Raw genomic sequence first — 23,977 nt, 5'->3', positions numbered from 1 at the left:
GGTCATACATCGATATCAGATATGCAGTATTTGATAATCGAAGGTCTCTAAAAATTGGCTGAGGGGTTCTATCAAGATAAAAATGTCACACTCAGATTTTCCACATTCTTCTTAATAGTTTGGTACACTTTTACATTGTTTCCTGCAAAAATACAAGTTTTACAGATGTTTGAAGTGTACAACTCCATATATTAGTACTACCAATCTTTGACAGCCCGGGAGATATGGGTAACAAGTCAAAAGTAGGGGTCCAGTGATCAAAAAATAAACATCAGGACTGTTTGTATTAGAAAACAATTATAAACACTAAATATACGCTCTATTTTTGATACACCGGTCATGGAAATAAAAATATCCAATTTTTGATTTTTCACGATTTTCGAAAATTTTACAAAAAACTTGTAAAAAATGATTTTTCACCGAGAATGTTAACTAAATATAACAATAACTCTACAATAAATGTTTTCCCAAAGTTTCAAGTCAATCCGACCAATTTGAAACAAGTTATGGTCGAAAAACCAAAACTTGATATCTTTTTGTCCGGTACTGTACAGTACCGTGCAGTAAGATATACAATTTGGCCTTTTTCAGTTAAAAATGGTCAACTTTGAGAGGGTGTTACGGTATCACTGATTGTTCCACAAAGTAAATTATGTATAAACCATACAGAACAAAGGTAGAGCTGCATTTTTGCAGTTGACAACTTTTTTGTACAGACACTCCTTAGAGAGTTATGGTCATTTTAAGAGGACAGCTCAAAAATCACTTTATTTTATACAGAAATGAGTCAATTTGAGGAAGAAATTACTTTGTCGAGATGTAACTTGCTAGGGAGTGCCCGTACAAAAAAAGTTGTGAACTACAAAAATGAAGCTCTACCTTTTTTCTGTATGTTTTATACATAATTTACTTTTTTGGCATTGACTCCTTTAAAAAATATACATTTACTTTTTAGTTGTTTACTATTTTGTACTGTTTCGCCTTGAGAGAGTGGCTCGGCGAATCTGGCGATTTTCAAAGTTTTCATTAGAGATTACTGTATATTTCTGATGTATTTAATTCGATTCCCGTATTGAATGCTTGCCACCACTTGACTTCCTACCATAATCAGTCCCCATGGAATATTTTGACCTACTGTCTTATCGTGTTTTTTCAACTTCCCTTAACAGTTTGAACGGAGAAAACCGTGACGTCACTCACCCAAACCTCCGAAAATCACCGCTCAAAACCAACTGGTGATCCCTTTTCCTCATTACAAGAGGGGCGGATCTCGCAGAGAGTACACATTGCCAATCTCCCGAACGATTTCGCAATATTCTCGTGAGGGACTCATTCTCAGCCTCTCGCCCCATTTACTGATGATTTTCGATAGAATAAATACAAATACAATAAAATATTCACTATTTCGCAATAAGAACAGTATCCACAATAAGAACAGACTCCGCCCTTTCTCATTTGATTCATAAAAGCAATATGCAGCATTGGGTGTCTGCTAATTATCTCATTTTTTCTTATTTTTGTCTATGTTGACTATGCCAACCAATACCGTAATCTTCCGTAATTTATCTCAATCAGTTCTTGAATCTTTTCTTTATTTTCAGAATGACTATCCCATTTAACCGTTTTCCATTGTTGGTTCAAATCGAAGTATTGAGACAACTCGGATTTCAAGATATTTTCTTGCTGAGTTTAACTTCTGAAAAGATGAGAAATCTTATTCAATTCATCAAGCTGAAGCCGAAAAAAGTACAATATGCCCTCAGCGACAATGGCATTCAAGTGTCGGTTGGATTCACAGGAGACGACAGGGATTTCCACCACATGGCAAACATGAGACATGTCCCACAGATTTCTGTCAAAGAGAGAAAACAAGTGAATTTGGGAGGTGTGAAAATTCAAAGCAGGTGAGGTTGGAACGGGCAAACAAACGAGACAATGATAGTTCTTTGGTTTTATTCAATAGCTCATAACTCTGTTCGTATTTTCAGATGTTCCAGAGAAAAAGACCGACTCACCCATTGTCGAAATGTCAAATGCAGGTGAGATTTTCAGATGTGATTGCTACAGTACCGTGCAGTCAGATATAGTATTTTGTCTTTTTCAGTTCAAATGTCCAACTTTGAGAAGGTGTTACGGTACCACTGATTGCCTCCACAAAGTAGATTTAATTAAAAACATTTTTTTAAAAAACCCATAAAAAGGTAGAGCTTTATTTTTGTAGTTGGCAAATTTTTTGTACAGACTCTCCCTAGAGAGTTATGGTCATTTTAAGACGACAGCTCAAAAATCACTTTATTTTATACAGAAATGAGTCAATTTGAGGAAGAAATTACTTTGTTGATTCGTAATTTGCTAGGGAGTGCTTGTACAAAAAAGTTGTCAACTACAAAAATGAAGCTCTACTTTTGTTCTGTATGGTTTATATGTATATAATTAGCTTTGTGTGACAATCAGTTATACCGTAACAATCTCTCAAAGTTGTTCAATTTCAACTGAAAAATGACAAATTGTATACCTTACTGCACGATACTGTACTCAGGAATATCAGAAAAAGTGATATTTACAATCAATCAGCTTGCAGATGTACCAAAAAACCTCCAACACAGATATGGACTCACGTTTTGGAATATCTCGAGAAAGAAGATGACAATGTTCTTGAGTTCCTTCAAACACATCTTGAATCTTTGTTTGCCAATCAGCCACCTTCACAACTAAAAATCGAGTCAACCAACTCACTCCAATCCTCGGAAATCATTGACAACGTGACAGACACAATCTTCTCGCTCGATGAGTTAGAGACAGCTGAAATCAAGCACTTCCTAACCGTTCGTCCCAACCAGAAGAGTGTTGAAATCCATTCGGATCTCACTGGTCGTCCGCTGAAAAGAATCTCAAAACTGTTCAAAGTCCCAGGATTGGCTATTCATGAATCTGGCTCCATGACCTCCAAGTACATGGATAATTTCTCTGGCCGTTGTCTGCTCCTCTTCAATGCAAACTTGACCTCCTCTGCCTGGATAACATTGATCGAAAAATGGAAGAACAAGACAGCGTACCACAAGTTGCATGCAGTAGTCACACGAATCCCCGGGAACGTCTTCCAAGAGTTTGATTTTGGAGAGTTGCTGTTTGAAAGCAATGCATTTCCATGGGATGGATTAAGAAGACCAAGAAACTTCATGTTTGATCCGAGGTTAGTTTGTAAAAATGTCTGTATTGAAGACATCTATACTTGCCAGAAAGTGACCATACCCATAATCAATTTCCAGAATACCCAGTTATCGATCGAAGTCAATCGATTGCTCCGACTGGTTCGATATCCAACAAAATGGCGGAGAAAAATGGGCCTCTATCCAGATAATCAATGACAAAATAATGTTTTTTGTATGGGATTAAATGCTGTTACATCTATAATATTTTCTGTGAATCATGCTATCAATTATGTTATTCTTTCTATAATGTCTTCCATTACGCTTCCTTCGAAACCTAAACAAATCGCAGTTTTCAGATTTCCGATGCGGTAAAAAATTTCTGTTTCGATGAAACGTTTTGCGAGGTTCACAGTTACATTATTGATCGTAGCAGCGTGATTGGACTCAGTAAATAAATAAATAAAATTATATGTTTCCTTACTGGGGAAAATGAATCCAATAGAAAATCCTAAATGTTTTCAGCAAACAATTCCTGTTTCCATGAATCCATTTCTATTTATCACTAGATATCATGATAACTAATGTAACCGTGTCTAGTTCAAACCAGGTAAAGTTGATAGTTTGAAGCTTATTGGAGATCTTGTCTAATATTCGGAGTTCAAAAAATCAAATTAAATATTATAAAACTGAAAAGCAATGTGTGCAATGGTCTTAAGAAGCATAAAAGATTCAATTTTCATTTTATACTTTTCGTCTCAATAGACATACTCTCTTTTCTTAATGACACAATGAAAACTGCTATGTATATTCCCACAACAAATTTTCAATCTTCGGTTTCTATAACAACACTTTACTCGGTATTCACGATTATTGTAGTGCCAGAATATTCCCACCTTTTAAAATTTTTTTCTGTTTCTCCAAGTTTACTTTCATATCTGTGAAATCGATTATCAATTGACTTACGCATCTAATATAAAACAAACCAAGTTGAAAATGGCGGAAAAAATCCCATTTTTTAATGAAAGGTATATCAAAAGATCAACTTAATTTGCTTTTAGTACTCTGCATTGTTGTGAATTGTGTGGAGTTAGTTCGTCTGAATCGTGCTGTTAATTAGTTATGCTTTCAAAATAAATTTCAGTTAACGAGGAGTAGAGTTATATAAAACAAAAGTTCTTTCGAAACAATCTCAAGTTAACTAAAAGTTCGAAAGTTCGTTATAGATAAGTAGAGTTCAGAATCTGAGATATATTGTTGGCATTCGTTTTTATATTAAAAAAACCAATATCGATATTCAATTTAAAAAAAACAAGGATTGTATTATAGAACCGTATCCTACTGAAGCTGAAAAATTTAACGTGGAAAATGGAGAGAGACAGAGAAGAGTGAGTTTTTCTGAATGATTTTGTTGAAGAGCAGTTGTGACTACCCTGTTGCGCTAATTGACTATTAATAAATATAAATCGATTTCAGAAATCAAGTTTCAAACATAACTGAAAAACTTCACAATTAAATCAGGATTATAGTGATAAATTACTTTCCATATATTTCCAGCAGCTTTCTATGAAAGAAAAATATGCTCCTGATCAGATCTGTCTTTCATTCAGTTTTTCTGTTTCGGGGAACCAACTTTCCCAGTTTTCTGATTTGAAAAACCATTCGACTGTTGGAACCCTATTCTAACTTGCAAAACTGAACATTTTTCTAATTTGATCATTTGCTAACTTCAAAACGTTCCCCTCCCAATCAATTTCCCCAAGTAATCTACAAAATGGCACATAGAGAACCGAAAGACACCTGCCAAGCACATGATCCAATCCAATATCATGAACGTTCTCTCCTTTCCAAGAGAATACTCGAATCGTCTGTTCGGTACCTTCTCGAATCGTCAGAAGATTCGTGTCCATCGAGATCGTTCCACTCCTTGACAAAAGAGCATTACAAATTGAGAGAATCAGACAGTTTGATGCAAATTCACGATGACAGCGAATTCCTTATCACTTTTTATCAGTTTTTATCAACTTCTGTTGATCTGACACCGACGAAATTCGGCACGATCATCGGAGAAGGAGAATTGCAAAAAGTGTTCGATTTGCAATAAGACAAGTGTCTAGCAGCAAAGTGTCTGCCCATTGTAAACACAATAAAACAATAGAGTGACCCAAGCAAAAGTGTATAATTACAGTACACTAATTATCACTTGTTCCTATTTCCACACCTAATTCTAAAGGCTCAACGAACGTTTTTTTGTTTCTTGTTCTTTGATGAAGTTCCGATTCCTTTTTGTGTCTTGATTGGATGGTTTAGGATTACGGTGTCAAATTAAGAAAAGTAAAGGGGAGGAGAGAGTGGAAAATGACCTGCCCAGTTGGATACAGACGTTTTTTTTTGTAAAGGAAGACATTAGAAGGACGAGATGACGGTGGCAAGTTTTAACAGGTATGTCTAAAATTGAGAACCGATTATTAATGATGTGTGAAATGAATCTAGTAGAGGAGTAGTAGCATCAACATCTGGAACTGTAGTTTTGAATATGAGTTGAAACTGTAATTTTCTAGTTTTTGATCATAACGAGCTCAGAGGGAAATCAACAGTTTCAAGGCACCTATTATATAGAAGCGTGACAAAGCTTCCAGTTACGGACCTCCTTCATTTTTCACTGTTGCTTGCGTACTAATTTCTATGAACTTTGTCGGGACTATGATGAAAAAATTTTCAGTTTCAGACATTTTGTATTTTTGCAATTATTCTTTATTGTTTGCTGTGTTATCTGATAATCATCCGGTCATCGTTGAATCCGTCATCAAAAAATGTAGTACTTTACAAAACTATTAAAACCGTATTCATAACTAATTAATATCAGAATTCAAGAATCATTAAAGTTTTGTTGATAACTGTTTCAGAAGTTCCATTTCTCCAGTTGCAGATGTTCTAAACATTTCCTTTCTGGTGTTTCAATCTACAACTGTTTCGACTATTCCATAAATGGAAGGATTTGAATCGGATGTACATACTTATAAACCTCCATTGTTGTGTAGCTATTTCTCAGTCTTTCGAAGAAGATCGTGTTTTGAGAAAACATTCAGCCATGTTTGTAGCTAGCAACATCACTATTCTAGTTATTTTGTTAGGCCAAGATTATGGAGTCATGGAATATCTGAAACTGAGTCCGAACAAAAAGCTTTACCTATTCTGAATTCAATGAAACTTCTAGAACATTTCTTTGGATTCCTGTTTCAATTAACTTTGAACCTGCAAATAGGAGAAAATATATTTGATCCATTCAAAAATTGGTCTAATAATTCAGAAAAGTTTTAGATTCCTCTAGACGTAATACGTAGAATTCAGAATCTTGAGGTCGCATCTTCGAAATGGAGCGTTTGTTTACAGGGGTTCTGCGTAGTTATTATTATTAGAACAGTGATGAATATCTGAAGCAGATATTCATCAACGTAGAAAGGTTATAGACTGTCTCGAAAATGACGTTAAAAGAGGCAATAATCAAGCGGCTGTTGTTTCAATAAGAGCATTATTAAAAACGGGAATTGTTTCTAAAGTTCTAGTCGTTCCAGTACGAAGGATTGAGGACGATTCTGAAATTTCTATATAATTTTAAGTCGATGTCTTTGTCTTCAAGCATAATATGCATACCTTCTGATTGTCTAATTATCCATAAAAAGTTTCCGAATAACTTGAAATCGCACTGAAAAAGTAAAAATATGTCCTTGTGCATCCATACCAACAATAACTGACAACCGCCTGCCATCAGCCATGCACCCAATTGTCCTTCATTAGCAAACACCCAGAGAATATAATATTCCAAATGAACTCTTATCTCCGAAAGTACCCAACTTGTCCAGGAAAACAAGGAATATGTTCTTTGTCATAGCAGAACTTTCTCGATAAGATAATTGACCCCAATAGCAAAACAATGGACCACTCATCTACACAGAGGTGACTCCGCCCCCTCACATACGGTCCCTCTCATTCTAGGTACATTCAATCTTAGAGTGCAGATTGTGTACCGCTTTTTTGTCTTTTGTCCTTTTTCTCATAGATTGACCGAATAGAATAAGTTTAATAATCTGATGTCATCGGAAATGAAATCTGATGAAAGAGGGGTAGAGAGAGGAGAGATTTCTTGAGATTACGCATGCAATTGACTCATGTTTCATTTCAATTAGATATACCGTTACGTTTGAAGATTTTTCAATGGATCTGCTGTATTTTTTGATGACTAAGACTTTTCAACGATATTTCGAGCTAGAGTAGTACCAAAATTTTACTGAAACAATCTGAACATATAAATTTCAGATTGAGTTTTATTATTACTTATTGTATGTATGGGTTAGTTCCAAGTTTAAATAACCTTGTAAATATATTTCTCAGAATTATGTTAAGCTCATAGATTATTATGAGTAATATTATACTTTTCTGACCTTTAAGGTCCACCTTCTATTGTTGTATTTGATTTTTGGAGCTCAACAGTCGTAAATATTCTAGAACTGTTACCGTAACCCGATTCTCTCTATAAACAAAACTAAACCTTAAAACAATAATTTACCATAAAACTTACTCGCTACATGATTGTATAATTGAAATTCTTATCGTAGAAACCCGTCATTTTTGTAAAACCAACCAAGCATGGAAGTCTATCCCCCCCCTTATAACTGAGTAGAAACAGAAAATGTTGTTTTATTTTTGCCTTCGATAAGAATTCGGAATTACAGAAACTCTAAAAGCTCAATCTTCATTTGAATATATAAGGTCGATCAGTACCGAGCTAATCACTCTAAAAAAGATTCTAAATTCATCAATAATAAGAAATCCAAACTCTGAAAAGTAGAAAACATTTTGATTGTCGATGCGAAGTTCAGTCGATTGAGATAATATAGGTATTGAAATGCCATCCCCATCTCAGAACATACATTCTCCCTGAAACCGCGTTTGTTATATTCCATATTCATTCAGAATCTTTTTCCACTGATCAATTTTTATTGATCACTTACTCCTCCTTGTACCGTCTAGAGAACCCACAGATCAGTGGACAAAATGACAAAGATAATAGTTATGAAAAAACCGGGAATGACGTTTTTGTCACCCCCGTTCCAGCATGTTCTTTTTACCCCCTGCTTGGTTATGTTCATTGGTGAATGGAGGTCGAAGTTTAACTTTGATAATATTCGAGGTTTCCTTACCACTAACTTTCCAATTAGTTCTAATCTTCTACAGTATACTGCTAGACACAATTTATCATCATCAATCACAAAAAGAAAAAAAAGATGAACCCTTGCAGAGATGTGCGATCTTTCATATCATAGCGGCAGCCCTCGTTTCGTCGATCTTTCTGTTTTTTGTCGTCGAATGTTTCAAGGCCTTCGAGGGGGAAGGCGGAGAGTATTCTGGGGTCAAGTACACTCCTCCCACCGCCTATTTTATCAATCTGATTCTGAATTCTGAATTGTCAGATTGTGTGTGTAGTAGTGACTGGGTTTACTATGGAATCATCGAATATTCCCTATGTACTTGAGGAGAATTCCGCCAAACCGAAAAGGTATTTTTTACTGTTTTCGATTGGAGTGATTACTGATTTCAGTTTGTTCCTTGAGTTCGATTGGTAGGGTATATTTTACAGTTTCAAAAGGTTGATGTGAAGTATCTGATTGTTTTGTTAAGTACTACAGTATGTAGATGAACACAACTTTCCATACTACGAGATTTTGGTCAGAATCTATCAAATTACTAGATCAAATTCCGGTGATTTTCATATATTTTCAAAATCTTACAATCTTCGAGAAAGACGTCTAAAAATCATATTCCAAAAGCGAATTCTCAAGAAAAGTAGGCCACAAACTCTACGAAAGGAACCATTTAAAATAGCTCACTGTTATATCTGTAACTTTTGAGAAACGGGAACTTTGGTAGAACTTTGTTGCTGTTTTTACCGTATATAGCCTACATGATTTTTTCAAAAATCAGTTTTCTGTTTCAGTATCCACATTTCAAATATAGCTCTATCGCTTTCATCGTTAGGTATACTATCGCACTTCGAATTATTCAATATTTACAGGTTTTGGATGGAACTAACCCCCAGACGTCATGAACTACTTTGTACATACCTTCTCGGAATCGGAACACTCTTTCTCTACACTGGATACTCCCTTCAACAATTCATTGGAGAGTCAGTCATCCACTCGATCCATGAGAAATCACCAGACACTATCTCAGCGTACGCCGGTTATTATGGGTAAGTGGATTTAAAATTCGGGTAATACATACTATTACTGATTAACTGCTTCTATCGGTTTGTATAAGAACTAATGTTTTGTTTGAGACCGTTGATCAATACAATTTCTCTAATTTTCAGAGCGGCATTCCACCTGTCGGCCTTCGCCCTCTGTACCCTTGTCACCCCATCCCTTCAACATTTCGTTCCGAGTAAATGGTTCCTGACACTGGCTTCTGCACTTTTTGCAGTCTATTATCTTGGATTTTTCCATTTGAACAAGTACTATTTCTACCTGACACAAGCCCTCATGGGTATCGGATATTCATGTGAGTCTGGGAAATTTTTTTTAAAATATGAAACATCTATAATAAGGAGCATGGCGATTAAACTATACGCTAAAAACACGAAGCATGTTTTTTAAGATTTTAGTTTTTCGATTTTAAGGTTTGTGAGTCGGGTATCCAGGTCAAAAACTTTCCGGTTTCAACAGTTCATATTGAACGACAAAACTAAAATCTGTGCTTCCAATTCCTCATTTCAGTCTACAACAACGGTGAAGGACAGTATCTATCAGAGCACTCTTCTCGTCGAACAATCGAATCGAACACTGGAATTGAGACAGCTGTCGGACATGCGAGCATGTTTTTCGGAGGAATTGCACTCATCGTTTTGTGTTTTCTTCTTCATACTGAAGGTGGAAATGGTATCGAGTACTCGGATTTGCAAATCAGGTTGGTTCAGGCATAATTGTAATCTTTTGTAAGAAGAAACACCGAATTCGTTCAAATCTATAGAAATGTTGAGTCTGAAACATACTCTATTTTCAGATTCATCTACGGAACAATGTTCATTCTGAATGTGTTTTCTGTCGTAGTCTTCGCTTTCCTCCCTACAAAACAGTATGATTCAATCGCTTCGAAGTCTTCAACTGTGGTCCCATCACTTGCCAATCAAATTAGTAAGTTTTCGGGAATCTAAACATTCTGCCTCCTTTATCATTTGACTAACTTTGCAACACAGTTGAAAGCTGGGAGAAACAGATATTTTTTAAATTTGAAAACTTTTTAAATTTTATAGTTTTTGAAACATGTTTATTTTGAAAGCCATTTCCCTTTTTCAGAACAATTTCTCAAAGCATTCCAATCGAAGAATCTGTTGATTCTGATGCCATTCTTCTTCTTCCAAGGATTCGCAGTATCATTTCTGATGACTGTTTACCCAACAACACTCTCTTTCACATATGCATTCAAAACTGATATTTATATTATTGGAATCTATTCAGTTTCTATGGGAATCGCCGAGGCTATTGGTGAGTGTAACATATGGAAAGATTAAAAAGAAACAGATTTCTGTTCAAAAATTAAGTTTTGGAAACAGGGAAATTTCCAAGTTTCCTAGTTTTCGCGGACTACGCAGATTTAGAAAAAAAAATCTCCAGAACTGAAATTTGAAACCGTACCCCCTATTTGTGTTTCCTTGAACTCTTAACCGAATACACATGAATTCCACATGTTTTCAATTCGTTTTTTGTTCTGTGCGGCAAGAAAAAAAGATGAAAGACATCGGGTACTCTTGAAATTGAAATTGAATGTTTCTCTTATCAATCTCGATTAGTCGACTTATCACATTAATCATGGTTTGGAACAGTTTCAAACAAAACATTTAAGGTGAGTTTTTGTTTTGATATGATAAAAAATAGTTTGAATTGATTCAAAACAGAGGCTTACCCTTGTCAAAGCTGTTGGAGCACGAAAAAAATTTCAGTTTCAAATAATTCATGAAAAAATCCAGAGAAATGGATGATATTGATAGTTTTCATTTAAGTGTTCAATTATATATTTACTAATTTTCCAGGTGGAATATTCCTCCGCCCCCTTCTGAAACGTGCCGGTGACTATGGTCTCTATGTGATTGCTGCTACCAACTTCCTCTCCTACTCCATCATTATCATCTTGGCTGTTCTCTCAATTCCAAATCTTGCAACCTTTGGTCCAACCAATTCTGCACCACTTTTTTTGACTCCAAGGTATGTTTCTTCGTGTTCTAATTCGATTGATGACCATGGATAATCGTAATTTGAACTGACGTGAATTGTGATTTCACGGCGATATTTTATCAGTATTCTGGCGTCGTTTTGATAAGAAAAAAGGATGGAAAAAAGACAAAGATATCGTGTAGATCACATGCTTGTACTATGGAATTGTGGTGGAGTCTGTAGTACTATGAAGGGGTGATGAAAAATTTGGGATGATTTTGGGTTAATATGATAACAGAGTAGTTGTTAGAAGATTTTCTGTCATTAGTATTTAACAAAGAAAAATTTTAAGAAATATTGAATAGGAAACATTGTATTTTAAAAGAAAGTTACCACAAAAAATAATGGACCAAAGCATCTAGTCGAAAAATCAATTATTGTTTTCTCAACTTTTTGAAACTGTAACTTATTGAAACCTTTTTCGGTTTCATCAGGGTTTTTTAGTACGGTGGTATTTGTCTTTTCAGTTCTGGTTATGATGATGCTTTTTTCAAATAAGTTTGAAAAGTTCGTCAAAAAAATATTTGCGATGATCAATATGAGCGTGGTTAGTTCTGGAACTTATCTACATAAAATAGCTTAAATTGGCTCTGGAATGTCTCATTTACTATCTTAGCATTGGCATAAACATTTCAAAGCAAGAAAACAAGATCCAGAAACAGAAATCTTCTTTTTCTCTTACCAAACTCCCCACAACTCTCCAATCCTCTCACGTTTTTCAGTCGCCTTCTCGTATTCATCATCGGTTTTCTCATCGGATTCTCTGATTTCTGTGTCACAATGGCGCGTGCCGTCATTTGTCAAGTTGCTGTTCCAGACTGTCGCATGCAGGTCTTCTCATTGTCAAAGTTGTATCAGGTTGGTGATTTAGTAAATAAGAAATACAAATTCACGAGCGAACTTGCAAAACTTATTAGCTAAAACTATGAGAAAACACACACAAGCAAGAGAAAACGACGGATTCACGCGAGAACTCAATACAATTTATATCAAAACCAAGTTTTGATATAAATTCAATCTGAAACGCGCAAGAAACACCCAAAACGCAACTTTTTGAGCCCAACTGGCTAAAATGCACTAAAATCACAAGAAAACTATAAAAATGGTCTAAAAACCCAAGAAATAAGGTAAAATCACTAACGAGAATAACGGAGCACCTAACGTGCCTCCGCCAGCGCCCAAGAGTGCCGAAATTCTCCATTTTGAAAGCGAAATTGACAATATAGCTGCGAGAAATGCGCGCGCGCCCGGAGGTCAAACGCGGCACACAGTGACATACGGAGTGAGTCTAGAAACTCAAGTGACTTTAAAGAAATGTTTTAGAAGAGCACACGGTGCCAACCGTACAATTTTAATGAATAGAGGCAAAATTAAAACAATATCATGAAGATCGTTAAATTTTTAAGTTTTGTTTGAAACAGGAATAATCTGTCATTGAAAGAAATTGATACTGAATAAAAGTTCAGAATCATCAAAGCTAGTTAACCGTGAAGTTCATGGGAAACTATAATGAGTACAGTTTGAAAATTTACCGTTTCAACAAGCAGACGTTGCTAAAAAATATTAGCAGAGATAGTATTAGCAGAATATTAGCAGAGAGAATTGTAACATATTCCTGTTCAAACAACTTTATCTACTCAAAAAGTAAAATTCCCTCCCATCCATCCTTAATAATTTATTTTCAGAGTGGTTCATCTGTGATCGTCCTTCTCCTCACTCCATACATGACAATCTACATCTGGCTGTGCGTCCTCACCGTATTCCTCTTCATTGGTACCACTGGATTCGTGATTGTCGCCCGTCGAACCACGGCTGACCGTCAGAAACATTCAGTCGCCCATCCATCTCAAGCCCAACTTGCTGACAAGATCTGATTGTATTCAGATGCTTCAAACTAAAGATTCTCAGATCTCTTTTCTCTTGAATTTATATGTTTTCTCTTCTCTCTTTTGTATGTTTCTCGGGTTTCTGCTAATCACACAAACTTCACGGAAGAATAAAAAATAAACCATAAAACTTTTTGAAAGAAAGTCTTAATTGGCATTTTAGAACAGAGAAAGGGGACAAATATGAATAAGGACAGAGAGAATGGTAGGGGGGAAAAAGAAGAGAAATTAAGAAATGGAGCAGACGGAAGTGTTCCGACTTTGATCCGATCGTTGGACTTGCGTTGTGTCTTTCTGAAAATAAAGAGTAAAATTATACGTTTTTCTTCTGTTTCAGTTAAATAGTTTAATTTTAAAATGGGCTCAGAAAAAGGCTGAAAGAATTGTATAAGAAGTTGCCAAGACACATCAAACGCTTAACATGGGTGAACTGCATGCTTCAAAATTGTCTCATTGTATTAACACAGTAAGCTTTTTGCAACCGCGCTAATCCAAAACCGATCAAAATTGTGTGAGAAACAGAGAGGCTCACAATCAGAGAAAAATAGACATTTCTCAAGGACATTTCGGTGGAGCACAGTGCAAAGCACTGTGTCGAGCTAATAGAGAAGTTCTTCTCTTGGATTTACCCATCTTTTTCAAAATGAGCCCTCATGAAAGGCACTTTTAGCGGTACATCTACAGAGTGTAGAAGCTTTTGAATTTTTATTCCGTATTCACATCCATAGCAGTAAAGTGCTCAGGGACACTTGTTTTTATGAGATATCTGAAGCATACAATTTTTTCTAATTTTTTCGGTTTCAGTTAAATATTTTAGCTTCATTTTTGGCCTACTCTTTGATAAACTGCGAGAATGTTGCCTTGCAATAATATCTTAACAAATGCGCTCAAATGTACATAAAACCCACATCCTCAACAAAGTGCACTTTTCTAGTATCTCCTACTGCCACCTTCCCACCAACCTTCGTTGCCTCAATAACCGATCCCTGCACAATATCGATATCCGATTCGATTTCCGCCCTCGACAATCCGATTTTCAGACAGTCCGCCACTGCTTGTCTTAAAACAAAAGTTGTTTTCAGTTTCTCGTTGTTTCAGAATACCTGAATATCATGTAGACAGTATCACCAGTTTTCGCTGAAACGTAGGTTGGCATCATGTTGTTACTATTCGAGAAGTTTCTGTGAGAGTCGACTGGAACCACTCGTCTCTCCTCCAAATCCGTTTTGTTTCCCATTAGAACCAGTTTCACGTCCTGCAAATATTCTATCATTATTTTTGTCATCTAGTGATTAAAAGAACAAACATTTTCACTTCCTTTCAGATTTTTCTTGACCACGGAAAGCCAGTCGCCAACGTTTTCGAATGATTTCGAGTTGGTGACGTCATAGACGAAGAATACGATATTGGCTCCGGTGAGGTACTTGTCAATCATTTCTCCAGCAATACTTTGACCTCCGATGTCCCAGACCTGCGTGAAAATATATTTAATAACTATTTTCCCACTTATCATGTTTCAGAAATCCCTGATTAGAAACAGTATTTTTCAATTTTCAGTTTCACGTTTTTGTGACGCTCAATTCTCACCTGAACTAACACCTGCATTTCTTGTGGAAGCATGATTCGACGAGAGAAAAAGTCCAAACCGAGTGTCTATAGCATTATACAATTAGTTTGTGTGACATTTAATGATATTCACCTGATGATAAGATTTATCGAATGATTCTTTGGCGAATCTCTGGCAGATTGACGTCTTTCCACTAGCACCATCACCGACGACGACGATCTGGAAATTGATAACACCTGATTTTTATAGATTTCGATCAATAAAAATGAGTCTCAGCTACTCAAACGCGAGAGTTGAAACAGCATTTTCAGATTTATCCCCGAAATCAGTTATCAGAATCTTTAATTTCCTCTATTACTAAAATGATCTACCACTTTTTTGCGTTTCTACTTTTCTTCCAATTAATTGAATAAGTATTTTTTGTATTGGAAAAAAGATTTCAACAAAAAGATTGGTAGCAGGGTGAACCGAATCTTGTTGAAAGTATACTGTAACAGTAGAATTTTTGTGATGAACATTTTAGAGTTTCAGTAATTTGCCTTTATTACTGCAGTGATCTACCCTACTGCTTCTCATAACTTGATTGCGTTTCTTAGAAACGGTTTCTACTTTTCTAAAATATTTCAAAAAATAAAGAGAGCAATGTTATGAATTATTATTTATTCACAACCTTGTAACGTAGGCATAGTAGGGTTACTTGGTTACCCAAATGTTCTTGAGAGTATACTGTAACAGTAGAATTTTTGTGATGAAGATTTTAGAGATTAGGTTCTTACTAATGATTGGGATACAACGTTTCTAATTCATTTGGCAGCTCAAGTTACTTTTCTTAAACGCATCAAAAGTCTCATTATAAAAAAAATTAAAAAATAGAAGTTGCAAGCCTCCGATAATAGATTACACGTGGTTTTTGTAGTTTTCGTACAATGAAAAATTTGAGGTGCAAATGAACCGTGTTTTAAAAATACATTACTTGAGTCTCAGCTATTCAAAGATGATACCTGAATGAAACAGCATTTTTAGATATATCTCAGAAACCAGTAATCAGAATCTTTAATTCCCTTTATTACTGCAATGATCTAAATGCCATCCTGTTTCTCTACTTTTCTTCCATTTAATTAAATCAGAAATTGATTTCAAGAAAAAGAGCATTATTTTGTATAATTATTATTATGATTTATTATTTATTCACAACCCTTAAACGTAGGCATAGTAAGGTTACTTGGTTACCCAAATGTTCTTGGAAGTATACTGTAACAGTAGAATTTTTGTGATGAAGATTTTAGAACTTCATTGATTTCATTTCCAGCTTCATACTAAAAATTTAGGATAAAACATTTCTTATCCACTTGGCAGCTCAAGTTACTTTTCTCAGTCCGACTCGTCAAAATCAAAAAATTTAAAGTTTCAAGCATCCGATAAGTCTATAAAGTTATCACAGTCGCACTTTCGTCTCGTCAATTTCAACGTAAAAGACTTCTATCAGTACTCCGTCACTGAAAGCTCATGAAGAAGCCGTAAATCCACGCGACGTATTCTGCAAGGTTTTCAGTTTTCATCTGCGGTTTTTGGGAAACATGTCATTAGCGAAGCGTAAATTGATCCGTTAATAGTGCAGGTGTTTTTTCGGTGGTTTAGAAGAGTGGAGAATTTGGAAAAGACGGATGAGTGATTTCAATTTTAATCAACAAGAAAACATTGGAAACAAAACTTTTTGTTTATTGAGAATGTTCGGAGCAGTAAGGATACCAAAGATTCGGCAGAATTCAATAATTCAAAAACTATAGATACGTATCATAAGGGCACTTGGAAACAGGAAAATTTCAGCTCACTCCGTTTTCTTTCCATACGACTACTAACCTTGATAACCTTATCCTCGATATCATCCTCCCCATCCGAATCGTCTATTTGTCCGGGAACCGGCGACTTCTTCGGCAGTTCTGGAGCATCGTCCTCACCCATTGTGGCCATTTTTGAAGATGTTTGCTGGAATAGGGAATTGGTGATTAGGTAGTGAAACCGGAGTAGAATGTTATCGTAAGTATCAGAAAAAGAAAAATTTGCAGTTTCGTAGTTTTTGTTAAAATGGACAATTGCAGTGGACAATCCAATTTTGATGTAGTCTGAAATTCGAAGTTCTGGAATGTTTTTTTTAGGATTTCTGAAAAATTTTTCTCAAAATAATTTTTAATTTTCAAATTGATAGTGAGAAACAGAAAAATTTTAAGAATATGATGTGCCATTCTAAACCAAACTCCTCAACAACAATTGGTATAGTCATCAAAAGAAATAAATGAGATATTGGAAAAAGAGGAGAAGCAATATGAAACGGGCGGACGAGTGAGAGAAGAATCACGAGAAAACGAGAGACATTGTCATGGAAACGAGCACTCTGCGTCTCTTTGGCTCCCCGTGCTCTCTCGTTTCTGCTGCCGTACTCGGCTGCTCAATCGAAAACGGAAAATTAGTAATGAGCAGGTCGAGATGAGGGGGAGGAAGAAGAGAAAGAGGAGTGTGAAACAAAGGAAGAGAAGGAGAAAAGTAATCAGTCGAGAGTGTTTATGGGATAACACCTGGGTTTATGAAGAAAGAAATAGTAACGAAATGAAGAATAGCTAGAGGGAAAAGACAAAGATGAAACTGAACTTTTTTGAAATTTGAGTTTGAAAGAAAGCCTGTTCCATGCTCTTCAAAACGTGTGACCTCAAGGTGGACGTTCACTAGGCTAGGCCATGCTATTTCACTTCACAAGAAATACTAACGAAAAGAAGAATAGCTAGAAGCAAATGGCGAAGATGAAACTGAACTTTTTTGAAATTTCAGTTTTAGAAAAATCCTGTTTCATGTTCTTCAAAAAATGAATTGTAAGAGTAGAACAACAGTCAATTAACATTCACAATAAATTTTTTAAGCTACCAATGGCATACATAGTTTAAATAAAGATCATTTTTACCCGCTTTGACCACGTCATAATTTAGACGAACAAAACTATTTGTTGCTCAGTACTGAAATGAAGTTATGCCTTTCATCACTTGAGTTATAAAGTAACAAATGTTGAAAACATACTGTAACAGTGAAAATATTTCAAGCCACCAATTGGGTTTCATTGTTCGAATTGCCGTTCAATGTTCACCTCATTAGAATTTTATGTTTAGTCAAGAATACTTCGACTACCATGGTTTCATGGAAAATTAGCTTGTTTCTGAGTTATTAAACGATCTCAAGTGTGGTTTTCCCTTTTCTTCCTGCTGTTAGAAGCATAGTTCCCGATTATCGTGTCCGTTTTTATGCATCAAAATGTGGGACACCTGGGCTACGAACAACAGATACTAACGAAATGAAGAATAGCTAAAGGCAAATGGCAAAGATGAAACTGAAACTTTTTGGAATGTGAGTTTGAAAGAAAGCATGTTTCATGGTCTTCAAAAAAATGAATTGTAAGTGTAGAACAACAGTTTGTGCATTTTGTAACACCTTAAGTTTAAAAAATAACTTTTTTAAAACTGCAAATGGAATTCTTAGTTTAAGCTGTGGTCATTTTGCGGATTTTGTAACGGACCACGTCATAATTAAGACGAACCCAATTCTTAGGTGCTCAGTGCGGAAATGAAGTTGTGCAGCGCATCACTTGAGTTATAAAGAAACAAATTCTAAGAAAATACTGTAACAGTGAAAACATTTCAAGCTAACCATTGTTTGAATTGCCGTTCAATCTTCCTCTATCACCTCATAAGCATTTTATGTTTTTTAAAGAATATTTCCACATCGAAAATTTCTTTCCGGCAGGGAAAAGTATCTGGTTGCTGAGTAATTTAAAAATCTCAAGAGTGTTTTTCCCTTTTTCTTCCTGCTGTTAGGGACTAAAGGCATGAACTATCAAAAAATAGTTCTCGTATATCGTCTCCGTTTTTATGTATCCAAATGTCACAACGTTAAGATTTATGTTTCATTTTATTCATGAATTCGGTTTTTCCCCAATCACCCAATTTTATTTACCGTCTTGAGAAAAGTATACAAAATAATTATTATCCAACTGTTTCAAAGAGCTAGTTTCTATCCCTTCTTGTAAGCATGAGCTCTCTGGCATGGGAACTTCGATGATTGTCCCCACTTGATCAAAGCATCTCGGATTTCTCTTAGCATTTTCAAGTTGTTCTGAAAAGAAAGAATAGTAGGTGAAAAAGAGGAGAAAAAGGACATACCTCTGCAGAGATTCTCTTTCTGTTGAGCACTATATTGATATTTCTTAACTTGTGATCTACTAAAAGATAGGCGAAGTTATGTCCCTGACCACACATTTGAGTTGCACCCTCTTTGTGCTTGATTCGGTTCGTGTCGGCAATTATTCCGGTCTGCAAATAAAAAAAATACTGTTTCTGATTACTCAGGTATTTTTGGGCCACTTTGCCCACGAAATGGGCCATGTGGCCCACCAAACGGGCAGTATGGCCCGCCCTACGCGGGCCATCATGCCCATATTCTGGGCCACATGGCCCATTTCGTGGGCAAAGTGCCGAAATTCGGTTCAACGCGCAGCATTCAGCTCCCTTTTTTCTTTCCCATTAATCACAATAATTAACAAGATTACACATTTTTGTACTTTTCTACTATTTATTTGTCAAATTCAAACACAAAACAATTATTTCAATAATTATGGAAAGTAATAGGATAATATAAGCTGAAATTGGTCAAACTAGAATATGGAACATAGGGATACAGGAAAAAGAAATAATTTTTCGTGAAAACTACAAATATACAAATTACAACAAAAAATTCAGAGTAAATGCAAAAAATTAAAGATAGAAGAAAATGAGCAGCTGGAGAGCGTAGTTGGTGATGATTCTTGTGTTGTTGAAATCATTTTTTGTTCAGCTGAAATTTCACCAAAAGTAAACAAAAACAAATAAAAAATACTGTCTTACCTGTTAAGTCGAGTTTAGATTTGTTTCATTTTCTGTGCGAAATAAGTAGAATTATATAAAAGGACGATAAACTTGAAAAAGAAACGAAATAAATAAGAAAAATCGTGGCGAAAAATCAGAGTGCGCAGTAGAGCGTGATTTCTCAACTTGTGCCCACTCCGTGCCCAGGCTGCGCCCATTCATCCTCACCAAGCGCCCAACCTGTGCCCACATCCACCAAGTATTTCCTAACTCTCAACCTGTGGCCCAACCTGCGCCCAACCTGTGGCCCACTGGGCCATGTGGCCCTTTTTGTAGGCACTGTGCCCTATTCACGGGCCACATGGCCCAATTGAAAGTTTCGTTGCCCCACCCTTGCCCAAAAATACCTGAGTAATGTTAGATCGGGTGAAAATTTAAATGAAGTGATCAATCCTCATAAAAATGAAGTGGAACAGATCACTTAATTATTTCTGGTAAGATTTGTGTGCAATACAGGAAATCCAATAGTGAAAACATTCCGGGCTTTAAAATTTAACCTATAAATGCAGGTGCATGAATTTCTTACTCGGACCGTTTCAATTTCAACAATGACAAAAACATTTGTTAAATGATTTTTTTCATGTTTCGAGTAATTGTGAAAATAATACTTATGGAAAATTGTTGATTGGTGCGACATTTTCCTCATTTTTAACAAATGCACAGCAGCTGATTTAACTACCATTTTCTTCTTTCTAACGTCCACTGATTCCGAAAGTTCTCATGAAAAGTTTTGAACATGTCAATAGTAATATGTGTATCGTTGGAACGCTTAACTTTTCATATTATTAATTGATCACAGTTCTTCCAACCGTGCTCCACCGAAATGCCCTTGAAAAATGTACTTTTCTCTGTGTCTCTCGATTTCGCACACAGTTTTCTTTGGTTTCGATAGAGCGCGGTTGTAAGAAGCGTGCCGTGCTAATACTGCTTGCCTCGGTTATAGCGAGATCTCGCCTAAATAGTATGGCGTAGTCTATACTGAAGTCAGCAGATCGAGTCTCACAAGGAGTCAGTTATAAGCCGACAGTGCTATAATTCCTCAATTATTGTCCTGTATCAGTTTCTTCTCAACTATTCGACTCCTCTCCCAAATCGATTAGTTTTTTTCCAAATCCAATTTCCCTTACATTTCTCAACTGTTGAATCCTCAATTGCAGCGTCGGGAAGAAAGTTTTGATCTGCTCGTAAGCTTGCTGAAAACATCAATCAATGTGTTTCTCACTCCCCATATTATCACCTACATCATCAGTCAAACTCGACAACTCAGCGAACTCCACCTCCTGCTCCACAACTGGCAAGAATCTCTCCAAATCATATTGAAATCTTTCGAATGGCATCAAGATATTGTCATCAGATTTTACATAATTCGCGAGGAATGGAAAAGAGAATAAGAAGAGAAAAAGGTACATCGTGTTCTTCTCTCGAAAAGGAATACGAAGTCGAAAGATGGAGTGGAATGGATAACGGATTTCACCGAGTGGACATTAGAATTGCGTAATTGATCAGGAGGAGGGAGACGAACAAGATTCTCTTCTCGGGAATCGGGGGGATAATTAAAGGAATAAAGAGAGAGAGAGAGAAATGAAGTGGATAAATGAGTTTTTTTAAATGTACGGATGTTTGGCTGAATGCTTCAGAAGATCAACGTTATCAAGTTAATTGGAGATCATTTGGGTTTGATGGATTCCGAGGAAAATAGAATATAGGTTGTCCAGAACAGGAAAAACAATTATGTTTCCAGAATGATGTACTATATATATATTGTGTAATTGTGTCATGTTTCACAGTTAATGTAAAATCAGCTGACCGTATTTTCTCCAATAACAGTAGCTCCAGATTCTATTACCTAAACGATATGACTTTCAGCTTTCCCGATTTTGAGATGATCGTTTCGATCTTGTATTTTTTAGGATACATGTGTTAAGTGAACATCCTATTTGAGTCTGAAAAAAACCTGGAACCTGTTTCATCGTGAATGATTTGTCTATTTGTTTTTGAAGCTTAGACGTTTTTTGCACTGTTTCTTTGTTTCAGCATTACTATGAGTGGTAATAAGTATAAGCGTAAAGCAATCACGAAACATTATCTAATCTTATTTATCCATTCTTGTAAACTATATCTTTACTACAGAAGGAAAATGAACTGTCCTGTAAGAAAATCCTGTTAGATGTAAAAATCAAACAAAAAATTCGTTTAAAAGTTTTGGATGAACATCGCAAAAAAGTAATGTTTCATAGATGTGATTCATAGGAACAAACTTTCTTACTATTAGTAATACTTCTATTTTCATTTTGTTGAAGTATCTGTAAGTATGAATCTGTAAAACTTAAAACTATTCATATTGTGTCACTATACTATTGTAAAGCACCTGGCCGTAAATTTTCTATGAAAACCCAAATCGATATCTGGAATCAGTCCCACCAATTTCGTATTTTTTCCTGTTTCAAACCTAATTTGAAGTGAACTGTATGCTAGTCAGTGCACTTTCATTTGTTTTACTGATGGACAGCGGATTTTTCTCTCGGTTCTCTATTCAACACAGTTCATTTGCGAAGTGAATGATCCAACAAACACTCAAATTATAAAAAAAATGATTTCGAGAAGATCTGAAACCAGTTTTATCGTGAATGGCTGTTTTGTGGATGTCTCTTGATCCTTCACTCCATTTTTTCATTATTAAATATTTTAAAAATCACATAATAGTGAGCCAGTGGCTAATCTTGACTAAGAACTGCTATCGAAACATTTTATTTTTGAAACTGAATACACAGCACGTCTCATTTCGTGGCCTTTGAACCATCCGTCTCTCTCCCTTAATTCTACCCTACAATACATATTATTGAAGTCCACAAAATGTACTTTGCTCATGTCGTATAGAGTTTGAAATCGAATGTATGTCTTTGCTTATATCTACTTTGAACTTTTCAACTGTTTCTGAATCTTGATATTTTCTTGTACCAAAACTGATTCAAGGCTCCATCCGACACCAATTGAATAACATCAATTTCTTTCAATTACCCAATTCATACATCGACTCTTTCACTCTTTCTCTATTTCTTTTCTGCCTCTTCTCTCTCTCCTTTTCCAAATCTATTCTTCGTGCCCAATACCTGCACCATCTGCCTTGAAAACTCTGCTTCTATCCTGCCACGTTTCCCTATCAAAGCCAGCTATTCTCACTTTTTTGTCACCCTCTCCACGTCTATTTCTCTCCAGTTCTTCTGCCGGCTGACAACCCATTTTTCATTTCTGTTCTCTCGACCCTCGTCGATGTCCATTTTGTTTTTCAATATCTCCCTTTTTCTCCCTATTCTTCTCTTTTTGCTTCTCATTACTCCGAGCATTGTCCTCTTTGTGCATATGCAAAAAAGAGAAACGTCGTCTTTAGGGGAGCTTTTAGAGACTTTGAAAGTAATCTGTTAGTTACAAATTACCAACTTTCTCCTTTTTCCCTTTTCAACTCTTCTCACTATATGAGTCAAGCATAATTTCAGAAGAAAAAATTGTTGGCACGGTGCCAAATTCAATTTTAACGTTAAAATGTCGTTTCTTTCAATATGATATACTGCACCGCGCACGCGACGCGACGCGAAAAAATTTCGAATATTTTCGTTGTGAACCTTGCGCCACGCACCCCTGTGCAGAATGTGCCGACTATCGAATCGAACAGATTTGAAAATTAGTTTTGGAATCGACAGCTGTCTCGGAGAATTTTTGGATGGACAAATTCTAAGAACGCAGCTGTCTATTGAATATATTTATTCATGATTCAAGTCACATAGTGATGAAATAAGTTTTCTAGACATTACTAGAAAAAAGGAAAAAGAAATATTTTAAACGGACGAAAGTTTTGTTGAAACGAATGAAGTTACTTCGCGAATTCAAAATTTTTGGACGATTTTCAACAGTTTTCCTAACCAAAATCTATTTTTTGAATGCTGAGAAACAGTACTTTTAAGACAATTGAAGAACGATTAACTTTAAATTGATTTCTCAAATTTCCAGCTAACCGGAAACAGTACTATTATTTTTCAAAGCAATCTTAAATATTTGTTCGATAAAAGTATGGAAAATTAGCTTTAATAACATGTTTGAATGACGAAATAAATCTGAAAATGCTCAAAATTTCCACAAAAGTTTTGCGCGTGGGGTACGGTGTATCTGG

General features: G+C 35.7%; 4 protein-coding genes across 4 annotated transcripts; 2 read left to right on the top strand and 2 right to left on the bottom strand.

Moving 5' to 3' along the window:
* Positions 1 to 1,602: 1,602 nt before the first annotated feature.
* Positions 1,603 to 3,396, top strand: GCK72_013305 (uncharacterized protein; the record flags this gene model as incomplete). Its single annotated transcript, XM_053729785.1, has 4 exons — positions 1,603 to 1,904; positions 1,989 to 2,039; positions 2,582 to 3,193; positions 3,270 to 3,396. The coding sequence occupies 4 exons, from the start codon at positions 1,603 to 1,605 to the stop codon at positions 3,394 to 3,396; spliced, it is 1,092 nt and encodes a 363-aa protein (XP_053584557.1).
* A 5,833-nt stretch (positions 3,397 to 9,229) lies between these two features.
* Positions 9,230 to 13,290, top strand: GCK72_013304 (uncharacterized protein; the record flags this gene model as incomplete). Its single annotated transcript, XM_003101214.2, has 8 exons — positions 9,230 to 9,399; positions 9,520 to 9,707; positions 9,923 to 10,112; positions 10,209 to 10,339; positions 10,502 to 10,690; positions 11,236 to 11,407; positions 12,139 to 12,274; positions 13,102 to 13,290. The coding sequence occupies 8 exons, from the start codon at positions 9,230 to 9,232 to the stop codon at positions 13,288 to 13,290; spliced, it is 1,365 nt and encodes a 454-aa protein (XP_003101262.2).
* Positions 13,291 to 14,189: 899 nt separating this feature from the next.
* GCK72_013303 (uncharacterized protein) lies at positions 14,190 to 16,840 on the bottom strand (the record flags this gene model as incomplete). The annotated part of the gene is made up of 6 exons (XM_053729784.1): positions 14,190 to 14,361; positions 14,406 to 14,557; positions 14,609 to 14,773; positions 14,890 to 14,955; positions 15,002 to 15,088; positions 16,730 to 16,840. 6 exons carry the CDS (start codon positions 16,838 to 16,840, stop codon positions 14,190 to 14,192), a joined length of 753 nt encoding a protein of 250 aa, XP_053584556.1.
* Positions 16,841 to 18,922: 2,082 nt separating this feature from the next.
* On the bottom strand, positions 18,923 to 21,149 carry GCK72_013302 (uncharacterized protein; the record flags this gene model as incomplete). Its single annotated transcript, XM_003101239.2, has 4 exons — positions 18,923 to 19,024; positions 19,072 to 19,221; positions 20,940 to 21,005; positions 21,054 to 21,149. The coding sequence occupies 4 exons, from the start codon at positions 21,147 to 21,149 to the stop codon at positions 18,923 to 18,925; spliced, it is 414 nt and encodes a 137-aa protein (XP_003101287.2).
* Between the last annotated feature and the right edge of the window lie 2,828 nt (positions 21,150 to 23,977).

The sequence above is a fragment of the Caenorhabditis remanei genome, chromosome IV (genome assembly GCF_010183535.1).
Source record: "Caenorhabditis remanei strain PX506 chromosome IV, whole genome shotgun sequence".
NCBI classification, from domain to species: domain Eukaryota; kingdom Metazoa; phylum Nematoda; class Chromadorea; order Rhabditida; family Rhabditidae; genus Caenorhabditis; species Caenorhabditis remanei.
This window is presented reverse-complemented; position numbering and strand designations above follow the sequence as displayed.